Source organism: Trachinotus anak, unplaced genomic scaffold (genome assembly GCF_046630095.1).
Source record: "Trachinotus anak isolate AG129_WGS33_773 ecotype Australia unplaced genomic scaffold, CSIRO_AGI_Tana_v1 ptg000028l, whole genome shotgun sequence".
Classification (NCBI taxonomy): domain Eukaryota; kingdom Metazoa; phylum Chordata; class Actinopteri; order Carangiformes; family Carangidae; genus Trachinotus; species Trachinotus anak.
The window spans coordinates 18994611-19014008 of NW_027273879.1; the positions used below are offsets into that span (position 1 = coordinate 18994611).

The 19398-nt window shown below is 39.6% G+C and overlaps 2 protein-coding genes across 10 annotated transcripts; one reads left to right on the plus strand and one right to left on the minus strand.

Annotated features, from left to right (window-relative positions):
* Window positions 1–750: 750 nt before the first annotated feature.
* On the minus strand, window positions 751–11161 carry rnf180b (ring finger protein 180b). 9 transcript variants are annotated; one of them, XM_071465874.1, is made up of 9 exons: window positions 11023–11124; window positions 10486–10584; window positions 9704–9798; window positions 8569–8664; window positions 7416–8174; window positions 5560–5688; window positions 4580–4793; window positions 4230–4355; window positions 751–2845 (listed from the first exon to the last, which is right to left on the minus strand). In XM_071465874.1, the coding sequence occupies exons 3-9, from the start codon at window positions 9758–9760 to the stop codon at window positions 2649–2651; spliced, it is 1578 nt and encodes a 525-aa protein (XP_071321975.1). In that variant the 5' UTR covers window positions 9761–9798; window positions 10486–10584; window positions 11023–11124; the 3' UTR covers window positions 751–2648. The 9 variants fall into 9 exon arrangements, with proteins under 9 accessions (XP_071321975.1, XP_071321969.1, XP_071321970.1 ...); XM_071465868.1 differs by having other exon boundaries at window positions 8569–8667; XM_071465869.1 differs by having other exon boundaries at window positions 8569–8667; window positions 9704–9801.
* Window positions 11162–12406: 1245 nt separating this feature from the next.
* On the plus strand, window positions 12407–14077 carry htr1ab (5-hydroxytryptamine (serotonin) receptor 1A b). The gene has a single exon (XM_071466211.1). It carries the CDS (start codon window positions 12536–12538, stop codon window positions 13784–13786), a length of 1251 nt encoding a protein of 416 aa, XP_071322312.1. The 5' UTR covers window positions 12407–12535; the 3' UTR covers window positions 13787–14077.
* Window positions 14078–19398: the final 5321 nt, after the last annotated feature.

Genomic DNA, 19398 nt, shown 5'->3' on the forward strand with positions numbered 1-19398 from the left:
GCACTTCTTATTTGAACAATAACTGAACATTCAGGATTGAACTGAAAGCAGGAGAAGCTCAGGCTTTGTTTTTTTTGTTTGACTTGGTTGATCATTTGTCGATTCGCCATCTGTCTCTTTATTTTTTATTTAATTTCCTGTTGCTAACCAGCTCATTTTGTTATTCCACTTGTTGCCATGGATGTTATCTTTTAGTGCATAATCAGAGCTCCTGTCATTGGCAAATATTATATATTACATACATATTACATATTTATAATTACATCTTTTCACTAAAATAGTTTCTTAAATGTCGGCCCTCCTGCAATACCTTCACGGCCCACCAGTGGACCCCAGCCCACAGGTTGGCCGCTGAATGCTCAACTACACTACAATAAGCTTGTAGCTACAATGAGTTTACTGTTGAAAAAAGATGTGGTTGGAAGTAGAGCTGGTGGCAGAGAGTCATTTGATCAATACAGAAAATATAGATTAGTGTAGGGAAGGATGGCCTTCATGGTTACAAGAAACCCATGTGGACTGTTGCTGGCAGATGGGACGAACTCTTACCCATTACGTCTCTCCAGCACACTTTTAGTTTGTGTTACTGTAAGAACATCTTTGATCAAATGCTGTTTTTCTCCAGAATTATTTTGGAACAAATTCACCCAGACCCCACAGACACAAGAGGTGCCACTGATAAAAACTACTTCCACTGTGATGAGTTATTTTAGGAATGTAGAGAGAAAAAGAAACGAAGAATAGGCTTCATCAGTTTGCTAAATAAAGTTGTCTATTTAGACAGATTTTTATTGATAAATTATTATATTTGCATTAATTCATTAATGTGGCCTAATCTCTTATTACTTTTTTTATTACTGAGCAGTGAAGCAAACCAAACTTACACATTAGAAGAATAATATGAAAAAGAAACCACATTAATTTCTTTTTTTTTTTCCCCACAATAAAACTACTGAAATAATGGATACATTATTACTGTTGATTTTGCTTTTCCTCATGATCAAAATACTGAATCTGATCCTATATTACTGACTTAAAAAAAAGGACATTTCTAGTAAAACAATAAACTCTTTACACAATATTAAAGCTTATATTTTTTTTATCCATAAGTCTTTTCCTTCAAGAAAAGACACAATTAACTGAAAGCTTACCTTATTTTAATTTCTTTCTGGCTTCCTATGAACACAGTGTGCACTCACACAGAGCTGAAACTGAAAGTCGATTGGTCTCACGTTACCTCTTGTAGACAGAAGACACAGATGAACAAAGGCACCATACTGAAGTGGGTATTTTACCCATTTACTAATCTGATTTTCTATCTGCTCTCTCTGCTGCTGCTACAATCAACCAATCAACCAATCAATCAATGCTGCTCTCTTTACTTGTTAGATGCTTGGTTCCTGAGTAAGCCTTTGCTTTGTAAATAAAACATGTACACATAAGAAGCAAAACTCTCCCAGCAGTTGATCTCACTTCAACATCGCTCTGAATTTCACTGAACAAAATAATTTCAACTTCTTCCAATCACATTGACATTACATTGGAATTACAAGAAGCTGATGAACCTCACATAGATTTTTCAAAGTGCTGTGTGTGTGTTTATTGCTGACTCTCTTGTCTTTTTCAATAAAGTGCCAGACTGACTCACCCTGCCTGTGCTACATTAAAGGGACAGTTCACCATTTTGGGAAATAAACTAATTTTCTGTATTTAACAGAGTTAGATGAGAAGAATATTATCAATGATATGTCTGTTTGTTTTTACTGAGCTGGAGTCACCTAACATAAAGACTGAAAGCAGGAGGAAACAGGTGGTGTCTCAAGTTAAAATACACACCAACCAACACCTTTAGGACTCACTAACACTTTGTATCTTGTTTGTTTAATCTGTGGAGGTGTTGACTGGTGGATTTTTCTGTTTCTTCCAGCTTCCAGTCTTTAAACTAAACTAGGCTAATCGCTTCACTGCTACAAAAAACACAGACATCAGATCAGATTCTTTATGCTTTTTCTTTTCTTTTTTTTTGTGGTCAATCGTGGTGAAAAGTTTCTTTCCGTTTTTCTTCCCCTTGTTTCTATTTTCCGTGATTACACACTGACCTGTTACCTCTCTACTAACCTGCAGAGAGGGTAGGTGTAATAAGCTCTAGCATCAGCCTACACCTTTTCGGCCAATATTAGTGTTTTTTCGTGTGTTTAATATGAATTGAATTGAATATTGACTTCTCATCTAACTCTCAGAGAAAAAGAACACATTTCCCCCAAATGTTTCTTTAAATATCAAAAACTACAGTATCAAATTGCATTATGTTTTAAAGTTCCACCCCCTCAGATTTCACTAGCAAACAGCACTTCTGACGAGGTCTTTTCTGATGTAGGAAGTAAGAGAACTGAGAGAGGGAACTGCGCTCTGCTTCAGGACTGGTCCATTATTTTTGTATCTGACACCACCTCAGAGTGAATTATTGCACATTACTCTCTTCTACGAATGTCTCAACCACTGCTATTTCTGAGGTATTTTACCACTGAAATAAAAGGTTCGACTTGACTCTCTCAGCACGTGAAACCGCAAAAACACATATCTGTTTAAAGACAAAGAAGACAGGAGATGAAACCTGCATTGCAAACTTTTGAGTGCTCCTCAGTTTCTCAAAAGAAGAAGTAGTACGTGAGGAAACAGAGGAATAGGAAAATCAGAACCCAGTTGACTGAGTGGATGTAGACGATGACCAGGCCGATGTAGAAGAGCCAGCCGCGCATGTCGGTGAGGTCCACGGCGTCCAGCGTGAAGCCTCCATGGGCGAAGTGCCAGCGTCTCCTTACTGTCGCTGCCTGTCTCTGATACCCTAAAGTTAAACAGATCAAATAAAACTCTGTGATCAGTATGATGAAGCAACTTGTATCCTTGCCATGATTTGAATTGAAAATTACAAAATGCAAAATTTCCATCCCACTAAGTTATTTACTCTGTGACTGAAGATTGAATTTTATTCCTCAAAACTATCCCATCAAGGAGAGACTGTGTGTGAGAACAAGATTCTTTGAGCAGAATTATCATAAGAAGACAACAACAACATGGCTGAATATTATATAAGCCCGGAGCTGCTAAGCTGTGAAGTTTGATGCAGAACTTAGCTTAGCTGTTAATGCTAATATAGGCTACATAGCAACAGCAAAACTTACAAATAGCTCCTTTACAATATTTTCTGTCTCTATTTTCATACATAAAAAATAATTCAGAAATAAAATAAATAATAATAATTCAAATTAAACTTCAATTCAAGTGCAATTTCATTTTTATGCCTGAAGGTTTATTGTTTTCAGGTTGTCTGTACATACATGCGTCCCATTCTCGTGGAAACATTATTTCAGTAACGCCTAGATGGAACTTTAAATTTGGCAAAAACATTCACTTCAACTGAAGGACGAACTGATTAGATTTTGGTGGTCAAAGGTCAAGGTCAGGTCATTTTCACACAAATCATTAACATTTTATATGACTCCATAAATAGAGGGATGTAATCTGAAATCTGCGTGACGGCCTCATACAACCGTGAGATGGTAATTTTAGTTAAGTTGCATTTATTTTCAAGAATTTCAAGAACATGAATAACATAAATTAAAAAAATTTGAATAGTTTCATATACATTTTGACATCCTTGTACTTATAAAGATATGAGGCTAAATAACTTTGAACGTTTTATTATTATTTGTTGCAATTTTTAGTGTAGGATTTGCGTACAGTTGTGAAAAATATTTCTTCCTCACACTGTATCTCATACCATGTAGACTAAGTTAACTGTGCAATAATGTTTATCTTACTGAATTTGTATTACAGTATTTTATTGTCTGTAAAGCTGTTTGTGGGAATAAACTGTCACCTGCTGCAAAGAGTAAGTTTATTATTGCCATTAAATTTCTTAGTTAAAGACCTTAGTACTTACACCAAAGTCTCCTACTGCACTTAAGCCTCAGTGTTGTCCCTCACTTGGGATAAAAGCTACTACCACATGAGTCAATGTAATGTAAATTCAGGGTAAAAGTGATAACATATCTTTCTTTCTCAGCTATGTATCTCTTCTTTCTCAGTGCACTGAAAATTACATTTCATCCCTTTCCAACATCCTGGTTACCCTGGACCCAGAGACTTCACTGACAGAAGATCACAATGGATCTACCGTCAAGACACAAACACGCTCCTAAAACCACGACAGTTCCACTGTTTCTCACCCCAGAAGGTATGGAAGCTTTTGTGGTAGCTGGGCAGAGGCCATTTTGCACACGGAGCGTTCTGGAAGTTCTGCTTGCGGGCGTGGTAGATTTTTGGGAAGAAGGTCTTTGCAGTGTGGTTGAGCTCTGAGGAAAAACCGTACAGCACAGTGAGAAATCAGCAAATCCTCACATTAGAGAAGCTGGAACCAGCAAATGTTTGGCAATGTAAATTATTATAGTAATCAATCATCAAAATTGTTGTAAATCTGTCATCATCTGTCATTTTCTGTGTATTTACTAATCAATTAACCCAGATATCTGAAAGGAGAAGGACATTTCTGAGGTTTGGTTTCCTGGAGGACGCTGACCTTTGTGGAAGTTGGTGTGTGAGATGAGGCTGCGGCAGAGAGGGCAGGGCGTGTTCGTCGGTCGGTTTTTTGCAAGCGTGCGAAGACATGGCTCGCAGAAGACGTGGCCGCACGGTTTACAGCTGTACGGGCTGAAGTAGACGTCAAGGCAGACGGCGCAGGTGAGACCCTCTCTGTCCTCCTCCTCGCTGTCCAACAGTGTCACACTCTGAGCCTGCAAACAAACACATGGACGGTATTTTTACCCAGTTTAAAGTTTTAATATTTTCCAACAGTAAAATGCATCAATAATATTTTAAATCCCCATGTTAACTTTTGGCCCACAAATGCTAATTTTATTTTAACAGTGTGTTTGCTTTTGATTACTGAAAACCATTGGAAATTAACCTTTTGTGACGCATTTAACACCTTAATTTAAATCCCTCAACTGCATCAGCTCCTTAATTTCAGAAACTGTTTTCTATGCACTTTTATGTTGTAGATACAGCTCTGAGAGGAAAATCTTCCACATCATTTAATGCCTTATTTTCTCATTAATTTACATCTGGATAACTTTGCTATTTGTTGAAAATAGCAAACATACACCGCTTAAAGCCCTGCTGAATATATTAAAAATAAATTAATCTGTGTGATTAAATGTTTTTTCAGTCATAACTTACATTTATATTTAACACTGAGAATATTTCTTCATATATTTACATTGAGATGATTGTAACTTGCACAAATAATTAAAACTCAGTGATGGGATTCTACTGAACTATCATTTTTACCCCCTGCTCCCCGTGACCCGGTTTTTAATTATTAGATGCATAAAATTATTACATTTTTTAACAGAAAAGATAAATATTGATGAAATAGTTTCCTATTTCTCTCAAGCTTGAAAAATTATCCAATAATTTTCAAGACTTGATAAGTGGTAGTACTTTTGACTCAGATACCTGCATGAACCCACGATATCAGTGTGAACTCTGCTCTCTCACCTGCTCCTGCTCCAGCTGACTGTGCAGCCATCGTTCTCTCCGCCTCTGTTTCCTCCGCAGACTCTTCAGACGATTCTTCTCTCTTTTGCTCAGGCTGTTCGAGGCTGGGGAGGCCACAGAGGCTTGAGGCTATGAGGGTAATAAACACACATATCATGAGTCCTCATTCCAGGCTGTTTTAAAAGCCAAAACAACAGAATCCATGAGCTAGATTAATGTTTTTTAACTGCTTTAAAGCAGCAATGATTTATCCATGGCTGTTTTATTAGTTCCTGAAGTGTATGGGGGATGAAGACATGCATTTGAATCCCACAACACAACAAACACCACACTGATGATTTAGCTATTCTTGCCATTAGTGAAGCTAAAACAATTAAGTTTGACCTGAGGGTGGAGGAGGGCAGAGGAAAGGTCATGGGGTTATTGACATCTAAAGGTTCAGCCTCTGGGGAACAGTTATCAGTAAATGTGATGGGAATGTGCCCATTTAATTTCGACTTAGAGACAAGTTGACCTGATAAATGTCCTGCTGAAAAGGTCAGAAACTCACTGTAGACACGATCCATCCTCTGGGGATCATGAACATTTCATAGACATCAGGTCATTACTTTTCAAGAACTCTCATCAATAAATTCTTGTAATAGTTATTTTTCTTTTACTTTTCTCTATAATATGCTGCTTAGGCAGCGGTTCTCAAACTTTTTCATATGAAGGAGCCCTGAACTGACACAAATTAGACCACAAACCCCCGTTTGACAGGATTTTGTCTCAGGGTTCCTCATCAGATGCAGTTTTTGCTTTTAAGTGTTTATTATTTAAAACCCATGTACAAAATAGTCATATACTCTGTCACTGTTTTACTTAAGGATGGAAATATGGTAAAAACAAATGTATTTCCCTTTTTGCTGGGGACTTTGTGTGCTCTCCCGTAACCCTATTTTCACCTCTTTGTAGTTGATATACTGTCCCTATCTCAGCTGAACTGACCTTGACTGTAGTAAAGGAGCAGTTCTTTATCTGCCCTCCTTTCCCTTTTAATCAGGTACTCTGAGAGTTTACAGCTACCTGCCTGTGCAACCTGAAATCACCAACTGTCAGTGAGGGGCAGACACTCCCACATGCTGCCTTGCTTTAGTATAACAGACTGGATTGTCCTCAATTTGGGGCTCTCACTTTGTGGGGACCACTGATCTCTGTAAAAGTGTCGATTAAACTATAAACATTTTTTATGATGTAAGAAGAAGTGTTCATTGTTATAAAACAGTGCGGGTTACCCTGAATGTGCTGGTCTCTGGGCTCTTGTTTATTGTTCCTATATATCTTACATCGGCTACAAATGCATATGAGGTATTTGAAAACTAATATAACATTGTTTATTAAAGAAACCATTGAATTTTTTTTTCTAATTCTGAGATAATATGTTAAAATCATCATTGGCTACAGTTCTATTTAATGCAGATTTTTAAAGGAGCTATTTGTAAGTTTTGTGGTTTCTTGCTGGGAGTGGGTGGCGCTTGACGAGAGTTTATGTATTATAACAAAAGGTTATAATACATCCTCCGAGCAGCACTGCTTCTTCAGGGCAGACTGGAAATTACAGTGACTCGCAATCAGGAAGTGACAAGATGGGCCAGGACTGGCTGATTAGCATGCTAACTTCAGTAGAAGAAAAAAGTGTGATAAAGTTAACATTGGTGTTGCTTTCCACTGCTGGAGACAGCTCCTGCTGAGTGAAGGAATGAAGTACTCACAGTGTTTCTTCTAGACTGGTAAGCAAACAGCTGTTAATGGCTATGTAGAAACAGCAAAACCTACAAAAAGCTCCTTTAAATTCAGTTTAAAAAGCAGCGACATACCATCATTTCCGCTCCCTGCTCAGCTACACTGTCGGAGACAGTTCTTCCTCTGAGGAAAAGGGCTGAATCAGAAACCACCTCGTGGACAGCTGGGGTCTCTACAGAAGACTCGATATCTTCCACAGTTTGCACCAGCTGTTGATCCAGAGGCAACTGTCTCCCCCCAGGAACCAGTGAACGGAAGGCAACAGCATCGACAGAGGCTTCACCACCTGTGTCAAGCTGCTGACTTGTGGGATACAAGACAGGTGACCGTGTAGACTCATCTGCCCCTGCTCTCCTTAAATGAATACCGGACTTGTCCATAATACCTGAAGGACAAAAACATGATGGCCTGAAGGTGGAATCATCTTCCAAACTGCACCTTCTCCTGTGAGAGATGCAGTACAAGGGGCTGAAAGAGAATGACTGGGTGTTTTCACTGTCAGGCAGTGAATTCGAGGCCTCCGCAGGCCTGATGTGGGACACAATAGCAGCACGGTTCAGCTGTGAACTGTCCAGTGTGGTCCTGTTGAACTCATGCCTCTCCTCATTGCTCTGATTGCCGTCTGTTGGCAGACCAGTGTGTCCCTTCTCAGGCCTCGCCCTCCTCGGCTGGACGATGAGAACATAGTGCTTATGGTCGCGATCCACACGGCTTTTGTTGAGGTGAACAGTGGCGTCCTGGCCACAGGGACACTTACTGCGCTCAATGAAGTTGAAGCCGCCCAGACGAGCTCCGCAATTCCGGCAGTTAAGTTTTCCCACAGTCCACTGGGCCTAAAAAGCACAGATATATAAATTGCAACATCTTGAAAATAAAAATGATAAATCCATTCACATTTTTGTATGGTAAAATATAGGGTTGCAAATACTGTTTATTTTCCTTATCAATTTATCTATTTAATTATTTTAATCGAAGCATACAGCCATGACAACGCTGGCGTGCCTTCAGGACAAGTCATTTACAATTAAATCTACAACGTGATAAAGTGTGTAAAAGGTGAAGGGGTCTGAATACAATCTCAAGCCACTGTATGTAAGTTTGATTTTCATAAACTAACAGAAATTCATTTACTTTTTCCCTTTTTTTTTGAAACCTTGTTTTCCTTATTGGAAGTGAACACAACCATCAAACACTGCACACTCTTCACTCCTACGCTGACACACTTACCTGGTGAACTGAGGTCAGTATCCACTCTGGCAGTGTGTCAACATTCACGTGCCAAATACTGCAAACAGCACATGAGCTTTCACCTGTGGCCTCAACCTGCTTCAGCGTAAAAGACAAACAGGCAATGAGAACAGTTCCCATCAGACCCAGTTTCTCTGACGCTGATAGCCAGCCATATTTTATGACTGCAACCCAAGCCGTTATCTTTGACTTCCACCAACACCCTGAAAACTTCATAGACTATAATCCTGATCAGGGCAGCAACAAATGGCTGGTTTCTTTTTATCTCTATTTATTGTCTTTTTGATAGAGTATAGCAGCATCTTACAACGTGCAGCACACACGAACCCCTCCCCACATACACACACTCAAACATACATAAAGCAATAACCTAAAACAAACAAACAAAAAAAAAAAACCCACAAAATATGACAATTATTAGACAGTTATAAATTTGTAGTGTCCCTTTTTGACTTCCATTTGGTTATCTGCAGTTGTGCATCACTTTCAATATGTCCACAGGCAAAAGGTAGTGTATAGTATGAGAATCGATCCTGTGCTCCAGGAGCTGAGTAACATCACATGCTTTAAGCTGTGTGTAACACCCCTCATCTGTAACTGATAAAAATATTTAAACTTAATCAGTTCAATAATAGTTGTAATACACATATCCCTCCTTAGAAATAGAAACAAAAAGGAAGAAAAAAAAAGAAGTGGTCATTTACATTTTTATTTCAGATTAATTAGTTAATCAATTAGTCTATAAAACAGAAAATAATAGTAAAAAAATGCCCCTCAACACTTCCTTGAGTCCAACTTGATGTCTTTAAATGTCTTGTTTTGTCCGACTGACGACAAAACTCAAAGCTACTCAATTTCAAATGATGTAAGAAAAGCTCAGAATATTAACACAGAATATTAAATGGTTGTTAAATGGTTTAAACAATAACAATAATAATAATAACTGGTGATGTTTTGACATACTATTTTATTGTCCTAGCAACAGCGATTACTATGAGTCAAACAACGCCAGCACAGTAGCAGTTTACTGGCCAGAGAATGGCCTGAGAGAATATGAAAACATGAGTTTACAGGTGAAGCAACTTCACATCAGATGTTGAAATTTTTCACTCACCATGGTCAAGCATGTTGAGTCTATGACGCCTTTCCGACACTTTCTGCAGCGGAGCATGGTCCCCTTTCTTCAAGCAGTTAGTTCTAAGTCCAGCTCTGCTGATGGAGATGATAACCACAGTCAAAACATACAACTGAAAATCTATCTGCTAGCGTAGACTTTGGTAAGAGTGAATTTGTCTTGGTTTAAGTCCTCACACGTCTGGTCAGATTTACACTAAATTCAGAAAGGAAAAAAAAAATTTCAAAAACTCAAAGCTCAGAATAATCAACTATGTCTATATACTGTAAATCTGAAATGCTCGCATACCATAATTTCAAACAAATTCTGCTGCTTTTGTTCTTCCAAACACTCTGCATATAGTGTAGCTGAAGCCAACAGAAACTAAGTAAAAACAGTTTAAACATAGACCCGTGTTGAATAAAATCTCAGCCTTAAGGGTTGATAAACTTTTAAAAAGAATTATAATAAAAGGAGCTTTTGCAGTGGGGCAGTTATTTACATATGAGGTAACCTGATGCAGTACCCTGCAGGACCAGGTTAACAGTATATTGATGTCACTATTTGAACCAGTGAACCAGAACAGGAAAAACCTGTACACTGACTTGTTTTAAACAAATACAGTTGTTAAATTCACAAAGAGAGTGATATACACGTGTTGTAGGTAAAAACTATGTGGACATCTGAACATTATAGACATATGCGATTGCTAAACAAGTTATTCCAAAACCACAGGCATTTATCTATAACAACACAATATCTCCACAGTTTCTGGAGTCTACCTGCAGGGATTTTCCCCCATCCAGCCACAGCTGCATGAGTGAGGTCCAGCACTGATGCTGGGTGGTAAGGTCTGACCTCCTGGGCCCTGCCATTTGAAACTGCTACAAAGTTAGAAAAACACGACTGTCTAAAATATCGTATTCTGCATTATTTTTTGGCTGGAATTTCAGATGTAAAGCCCGAGGACCCTGGGCTATGAGGCTGTGAAGTGAAAATAAATGTGTTATCCAGGTGTTGATTCTGTCGCAGGTTGAGAGGATTTCCTCTCAACCTGCGACAGATTTCCACAGTGTTCAGATTTCCACAGTGTTCAAGCTACAACAGCTAAATTACTCTTTAATTTCCTCATGTTGTAGCACGTACAACAGCCAACAATCAAAACAAAACAATGGCTGAATAAAAACTTTTTAATGTTAGCTTATAGCTCTGTCAACTACAGGCTCTGTTATGGCGTTTTCACCGAAAATAACATTCTGCGCATAATGACAAACATCATACTAACCATATTAATATTCGTATGTAATAAACACACCTACCTGAAAGTTTGGCAGTGTTTTAGTGTCGTGGTAAAGGAGAAAACCATGGAAAACCTGTGCAAAACAAGAAAGTCACACTGGCTTTCCGCTTTAAACAAGGCTGTGACGTCATGAAACGTGGAAGCTTACGGAAAGTGTTAGGGACCAAAAACACTTACGGGCTTTCGCGCTAACAGCTGAATGTCAGTTGGTCAAGATTAGAGAAAAGAGGAGAAAAGAAAAGAAAAGAAAAGAGGAGAAAAGAAAAGAAAAGAAGAGAAAAGAAAAGAAAAGAAAAGAAGAGAAAAGAAAAGAAGAGAAAAGAAAAGAAGAGAAAAGAAAAGAAAAGTGAATGGCTGAGACTTCTTCCGCCACCCCTGTTAACTCTTTGATTAAATGAAGAAAGGGTCCAAACCATGATATCATCTGTCATTATTATGCACCACCTCCTGATCTGGCCTAAATTAACCCAAAAGAAAAACAGACCTACGTTTTTTTGCCCCTGCGGCCCTCTGACAGATTAATCTGGTTGAGGAGAATCAATCAGATTGTTATTATTAAGAAATGTCATATTTATAGACCAAAGGCAGATCAAATATCTCATGTTTTTTTGTGAACATAATAGAAGTGAAATCACATTTTATTACATCGGCCTACTTTGTGCCAAAAAAAATAAATCAGCAAATAAATAAAAAATATAAATAAACTGAGCTTTTACAGATGACAGTTTAAAGAACAACGAGAAGCTTCTTTTTACAGCCTTTGCCATGCTCCTCTTTCAGATGTGTAGCCCGTGTATTTGTTTTGGATATTGCATATTTAACATAATGGTCCCTCTTTGTGTTTAATTTGCTTATTTGTTGGATGGTTACTAAAAATAAAGTGCAGTGTCATTTTGTAATTGTTGTGAAAGCGGACTAACACCAGGTGGCAGTGTCACACCTGACGGCCCCAGTGCGCTGAGCAAAGGTGCTGAGAAAGGAAGAGAAGAGTGAAACAACTAGGCCCAAAAGTTTACTGTTTTTTTACTGTGAGGTTTCATTCATTCTCCAACAGTAAAACTATTCACTATCATCACGAGTCATTTGACACAAAGGAAATTTTAGAAAGCTGTATTAGATGAACTGATGAACTTTTCTCACCGAAATGGCAAAATCCACTTCAACTCTTTCAAAAAGAAAAAAGTAGGCCTAAAAAATATCATTTTGAACTGACTTTCAGTCTGAAGAGCAGAACACAATATTACAAGTTTTCATATGTTTGTTGAATAACTCCGACATCTTCGGTGCCTGAGCGGCCGACTAAACAGACACAAAAAGTCAGACTCTGTTACATCCTCACGGCCAAGTGACGCATTTTCCATCATCGGTATAAATACTCGGCATCATTCTCCGGCAGCAGCCGAGCCTCGCAGTTCAGACCCTCTCTGCAGCAAACACTCTCCACTATGCGCTGTGAGAAGAGCCGCGGTGTGACGCGCACCGGGCTGTCCAGCGAGTAACCGAGGCTCTCCAAACACCCTGAGCTCACAACAATGGAGGTCACGAACAACACCACAACCTGGACACAGTTTGACAACCTTTCCAGCCAAACCCCCCAACCTGAGGACGAGGAGGTGAAGCTGAGTTACCAAGTGGTCACGTCCTTCCTGCTTGGCGCGCTCATCCTGTGCGCAATATTTGGGAACGCCTGCGTGGTCGCAGCCATCGCCTTGGAGCGGTCTCTCCAGAATGTGGCCAACTACCTGATCGGTTCTCTGGCCGTCACCGACCTGATGGTGTCGGTGCTGGTCCTGCCCATGGCGGCGCTGTACCAGGTCTTAAACCGGTGGACCCTCGGGGAGGTTCCATGCGACATCTTCGTCTCTCTGGACGTGTTGTGCTGCACCTCGTCCATCCTGCACCTGTGCGCCATCGCTCTGGACAGATACTGGGCCATAACAGAGCCTATAGACTACATGAAGAAGAGGACGCCGAGGAGAGCCGCGGTCCTCATCAGTGTCACCTGGCTCGTCGGATTCTCCATCTCAGTGCCGCCGATGCTGATCATGCGCTCCCAGCCAGAGAGGAAGGCAGAGGTCAGGGCGAACCCCAAGCAGTGTCAGATCAGGCAAGACCCGTGGTACACAATATACTCCACATTCGGGGCTTTTTACATCCCGCTGACGCTGATGCTGGTTTTATACGGGCGGATATTCAAAGCTGCCAGGTTTCGGATCAGGAGGACCGTGCGTAAAACGGAGAAGAAGAAAGTGTCCGACTCCTGCTTGGCGTTATCCCCGGCGCTCTTCCACAAAAAGACTCCCGGGGACGCGCAGGGTAAGAGCTGGAAAAGGAGCGTGGAGCCCCAGCCGCTGCCGACCGTCAACGGCGCAGTGAAGCACGCAGAAGACGGCGAGTCTCTGGAGATCATCGAAGTTCACAGCAACTCCAGAGGCAACCTGCCGCTGCCCAACACCCCGGGCTCCGCGCCGGTATTCGAAAGCCGACACGACAAGGCGACCGAGGCCAAGCGGAAGATCGCGCTGGCGCGGGAACGCAAAACGGTGAAGACTCTGGGCATCATCATGGGCACCTTCATCCTCTGCTGGCTACCCTTCTTCATCGTCGCTCTGGTCAAGCCTTTTTGCCAAACGTCGTGCTACATGCCCCGCTGGCTGGAGGATGTGATAAACTGGCTGGGTTACTCCAACTCTCTGCTCAACCCCATCATTTACGCGTACTTCAACAAAGACTTTCAGAGCGCTTTCAAGAAAATCATCAAGTGTCATTTCTGCAGACCGTGATGGTTTTTTTTCTGGTGTGGCCGTGGACTCACCGGATCATTGAGGTTTGAGATAAAGACATCCAGGTGGAGCGGAGGAGCAGCCCTAGAAACCAACAGCAAAACCAAAAGCGGCACAAACAGATTGTTCTGGACAAAGAATGATGCTAGAACTGATCAGAGGGCTCATATTGATCACTGTCGATAATCACCATCCTTAAATATTCCCAGAGATGTCGGTAGCCTATGCATAGATGAAGCTGTGATTGTTTGATTGAAGCTCCATGTTCCTCATCATGTTCTGTAATGTTCAATAAAGAGATCGTTTTTAAGAACTGTTCTGAACTCATGATTGACAGTTTGTGCGCAAACCTTTTAAATTCAACATCCGCAAACTAAATTATGTGTGGCAAGAATCAGGAAGAGGTGAATATGCATCTGCTGTGGCTAAAGATTTGTCAGCCAGCAGACAATGAACCAATAACAATATTGATAATTAATTAATCATGTAAATCATTTATGAAGCTAAAGAGTAAAAAATTCTCAGAGTTCAGCTTCTCAAATGTGAGGACTTGTTTCTTTCCTCTGTTTTATATCATTGTAAACTGAAAATGTTTAAATCTTTCACTCTTGGTTGGACAAAACAATCGTGTTATCATCTTCAAACATTTTATAAAACGAATGATTAGTCAGTTAATTGAAAAAATAGATTTATGCATAAAGAAAAAATCAGTGGTTGCAGTGTTACCCTACTCTAAATTCAATTTTATTTCACTCTAATACAGCATAGAAATGATCAAATTCAAAATGAATTAGTGCCAAATGAACAGCATTTATGCCCTGCTTACCCAGGGCATTGTCCAGGTATATTCCTCTTTTATTCTATATGAACGTCAGCGTTTCGGGACTGGCTTCCTCAGATCTTTGCCTCAGTGTTTTCTGTCTCTCAGTGAAGATGACTGTCACCCAGCACCTGCAGACTGTTCATGTGCATGGAAATTACATCATTAAACATCTGTCCTCCACTGTACTGCAGTGCCCTCAAGCAAGGCACATAATGAGACACTGTGGGAGCGGTGAACAGCAGAAGATGTGAGACTGTGCAGATTCCACGTGTGGGTTTATGTATTTTTCATGTGTGAATGTGAAATAGAAAATCTTACTTGACTAGATAACTTCTTCAACCCCTCATTCCAAACTCATGACAAGCAGGTAAACATTGTTTAAATGTACCAAATATGTTTGGCTGAATTCTGGGGAAATGTGACTAAAAATCGATCCTCAGTAAATCTAGAATATTTCAGTTTGATAGAAAGATGCAGCCATAAAAACATTTTATACGTCTTTATAATTTTATAAGTCTTTGTAAGTCTTTTATTTAATTTTCAAATATATATTGTTATTATTATGAAGAGCTGGAACAAACTAAAACTAAATATATACATGACCCTTTAAGGCAGTGTGGCAAAACATGATTTTAATAGATTTATCTGGAGAAAATATGAAGGGGTTTAAATTGAATTTAATTTTGTCACAGTGGGACTTCAAATCTTCACAGAATTCACAACAAAGTGTCTTCAAAAAGCATCATGATCCCCAAACTCTTTCTCCCTGAGCTGCAGCTGCACTCTGATCCTCTTACAACATGTCTCCACTGACACGGAGAGCGTCTCAGTTGTGATGGGCGGGCAAACAGACAGACAGATGGACAGACTCACAGAGAAGGAGACAAAAGGAAACACTCACACACACACACACACACACACACACACACACACACACACACACACACACACACACACTTGTCACCATACATGAGCAGCAGTAAAGAGGCTGCTGTTAGAGTGGTGTGGGTGCCTCTCGCAGCGCCTCGCTGCCCTTTTCCTCCGTCACTCACAGCATCACAACATATAAGTCCATCTTAAAAAGGCTGTCAAGGGGGCACACAGATGGATGCTGGAGAGGTGGTCGCCATAGCGACATATGGGGGGGATCCAAACTCCGGAGGCCGAGGGGCAATTACCTGATCAAAGGCCTGCTGCGACACAGGAATACAGAGGTGTGTATGAGGGGCCCACAGCTGGCAGCCATCTGAGACAATAAACAGGTGGTGTTTTTATTTTACTTTCCATCTTTCTTTATTTTATTTATTTATCATTCACTTGTTATTTATTATTTTATTAATTTATTGTTTTCTCACAGTTTTCTACAGTGACTATACTGACCTAGAAACTGTTACTTTTTAAAGTTGGTTGAAACTGTTTTGTTCATTGTATTTTCCCATTGTACTTTGAATAGGTTTTTAAAAAGGTTATCAAAATAATATTTTCCCACATTGTCTGATACACGGTGCTTATGAATTATTCCAGTTCTTCATTCAAGCTACACATGATAGATTCATGATAAATATTCAAACCAAAGACTCAAGACTCAAATGGAAATATTTGTCATGTTTCTTACATCAGTTTTAGACACAAACTCAACCTGACACACTTGGTATATTTGGAAACTCTCCACTAGATTTTAAAATACAGTTCTGCAGGTTTCACACAAGTTTGTAATCACTGACCCACCAAGAGGCATTTGTGATTGTAGGTGTTAAAGGGTAGTTCTGGTCTATTACAACTCCATTAACTGCTGAAACCAAGGAACACAAAGATGTTGCCAGAGCTGTAGAGTCATCAGTGAAGACAGTGAGCTCATGTCTTCATACTTTTTCTGGGAATTTGATTATTTTAGCAACTTGGTGTGAGTTTATAATATCTTTATAATATCTATCATTTAATTTATTAAATATCAAGGACAGTTTGTGTATGGGTTTAAAAAAAAAAGAAGTAGATGTAATAGAGCATTTAAATTTAACTACTTTTCAGCCAATATGTAAACAATCAGTAGTTTCTTCTCCAGAATTTTATTTCTGGCTGGGTAGAATAAAGAAAATCAAAATGAAAAGATAAAAAATCTCTCTCTTTCCCTCTCTTCCTCTATCTCTCTCTCTCTCTATGTCTGTGTGTGTGTGTGTGTGTAAACTGTAGTTTAAGATACTTTTGTTTTAAGCTGTTGTGGCAAAATATTTGAAAAGCAAACCAAATTAAGCCAGGGCATCATAACAAAATCTTTTGGGTGCCTAAAGTGGGTGCAGGTTTTGTCACTTTTGGATTTTCTCTCCCTTTTTTCAGTGCTACACATACAGTCTATTGATATAGTGTTGCCTAAAAATTCCATATTTTACAATAAGTCACCCACCTTTGTGATCTTTGCAACAATTCAAACTGCTTGGTTGTGTAATTAAGTATTATTGGGCGTTGAGCTAACCATATCTAAATCCATTAATATCACAGAACATCAGTAATTAGGAAAAATTTCATTCCTGCATATGGTGTAGGACAATTTTTCTGCATCGTGGCACCATGTTACTGTACGCTGTCACATCAAGACAAAGATAAAACTGAAAAATAAAACCACCAAAATCTGTACTGATACATTTCCTCCACAACACAATTGTTGTGCTGTCTCTTCCAGAGCCAGCGCCTGAAGTGTTACTCCCTCCGAACAACAGCTTTTGTCAGTCAGCTTTGCTGCCGTCTATTTGACAAGAGACATTTCAAAAGATCATTTCTCAAAAGTAAACAACAGCTTGAAAGAAAAAAACACGACTTGCTGATTAAGCATTAAACTTTTCCCTGAGACGAGTCAAATTCCATGCAGTCACTTGAAAATGTGCAGGAGGACACTAAAACCACTGAAACACTGTTTGAATGCGTCACTGCAGACGCTTGTGTATTCTGCGGGTCTGTTGTCTGTGCTTCCTCAGAGGCTGCTGCCAAGTGCGCTTGGCTGTAAATCAGCCTGCATATTGGAGGAGGTGAAGAGTGTGAATTAAATTTCGTCCATGCGCTCTTGAACTGTTCAGTCATGATCCCCCCTGCAGGGGCGCTGGTGGCAGTCTGCTGTCAGAGGAATTACGTTACGGACTTTCACGGCCTCGCAGGACCCAAAGACAGAATTAACCCTCCTTGTCTTATTTTGGATTTCTTCTTTGAGCTTTTGTTGTTAATAAAAACAGCAGAACAGGAGCTGCAGATGATTCTTGTTAAGAAAATTAAAATACATATTGGCATTTAAAGCAGGCTTCAGATCCTCTGTTAAAATATGAATACATTTTTATTTTTAAAGCCCCTACATGTAGAATTCTTATGTGATTGTTGCATCTTGAAACCATTCAGATGGCATGGATTTTTGTGTGTTGAAAAATGACACAGTGAATGAAATTCGGTGCAGTCTGTGGTGTTTTCTTTTCCACACTGGAAATTTCAATCCTACACACAGGGGCTTTGAAAGCTTCATTGGGTTTAGTTTGATGTTTTATACATTATTATATAGTTTATCATCAAATCAAATGAAAATAAAAGTATGATTCTAGTCTAGAATATGAACTAACCGTAGAGACATGTAATATATGACACATGTCTCTATATTAATGTGATGTCGCCACATATGTCACCTGTAAGGAGATATATTGGACATATGAAGGTATGAAAAACCCATAGTAAAATTTGTGTATGTATAAATTTATATGGTATAACATAATGCAACTGTATATGTTTTAAAATAACTTAAAAAATTCTTTATTCTTATTCCTATATATATGTAGATATATTACTTTTGTGTATTGGTATAGTGCATAACTACTTTTCAGTGCACAAAACGCATTTAGCTCTTTAACATGGCAACATGAAATGGAATGTTTTATTCAATAATTATTTCATTTGTTGCAGCATTTCTTTTAATGTTTTAGCCCAACTCTTTCTTTTTGAATCAAAGTAATTCACACTTTGCTTCTTTAAGATATGACCTTATTATTTTTAATGAGGTCAAGACATTGAACTTCATACTGTGAGTTATGCAGTTTTGAAAGTGTAACTGTTTTTGTGATGGTGAAACTTTTGTTGATGGGATCACGTTGAATATGAATTCCAGGTCACGTATGAGTGTCTCTCCTGGAGCTATGAGAGAACAAATGAAGCCTCTGCTGTGAGGTCGTGGTGCTTCACAGGGCTCCTCCAACAGTAATGAAGTCACGACTGATTATGTGTACGTCTTTATTAAATTAGCCTCACCAACCTGAGCCAAAGTGTCCTCGGCTTTTGTCTGGTGCTCTGGTCCAGCATGTGAACAGAGGTAAAATAAGAGGAAAATACATTTTGAATCTTTGAAATTTCTCGGTGAACAGAGCTGGAGTTTGCCGTCTTCTGTCCACTCCTGTCTCAAATCTTTGGTAGTCTTCACACCTGATGGGAATCATACCGGGGAACACGAGTGGACCGTTCATCCATGTACACTGTCTTCACACTAATCACACAAACTGGACTTTGGGGTCAAGTGTACTCGGATCCAGGCCTGAGTCTCTGACAGTGAAAGCTCCCTTACAGCCTGGTGTGTTTTTGGCTCCCTGGACCTGACCCTGCTGAACCTGTAGCAGGTGCCAGTGCTGTCACTTTGTTTGGTTTCTCACTCAGTCATTTTAAGTGAGACATCAAACAGAGACTCATTGTTTGTTGTGTCGCTGTTTGATACGTTCTGCAGGTGTTCCTGCCCCTCTCAAGGACATAACGTTAACTGAACAGCTTCGTT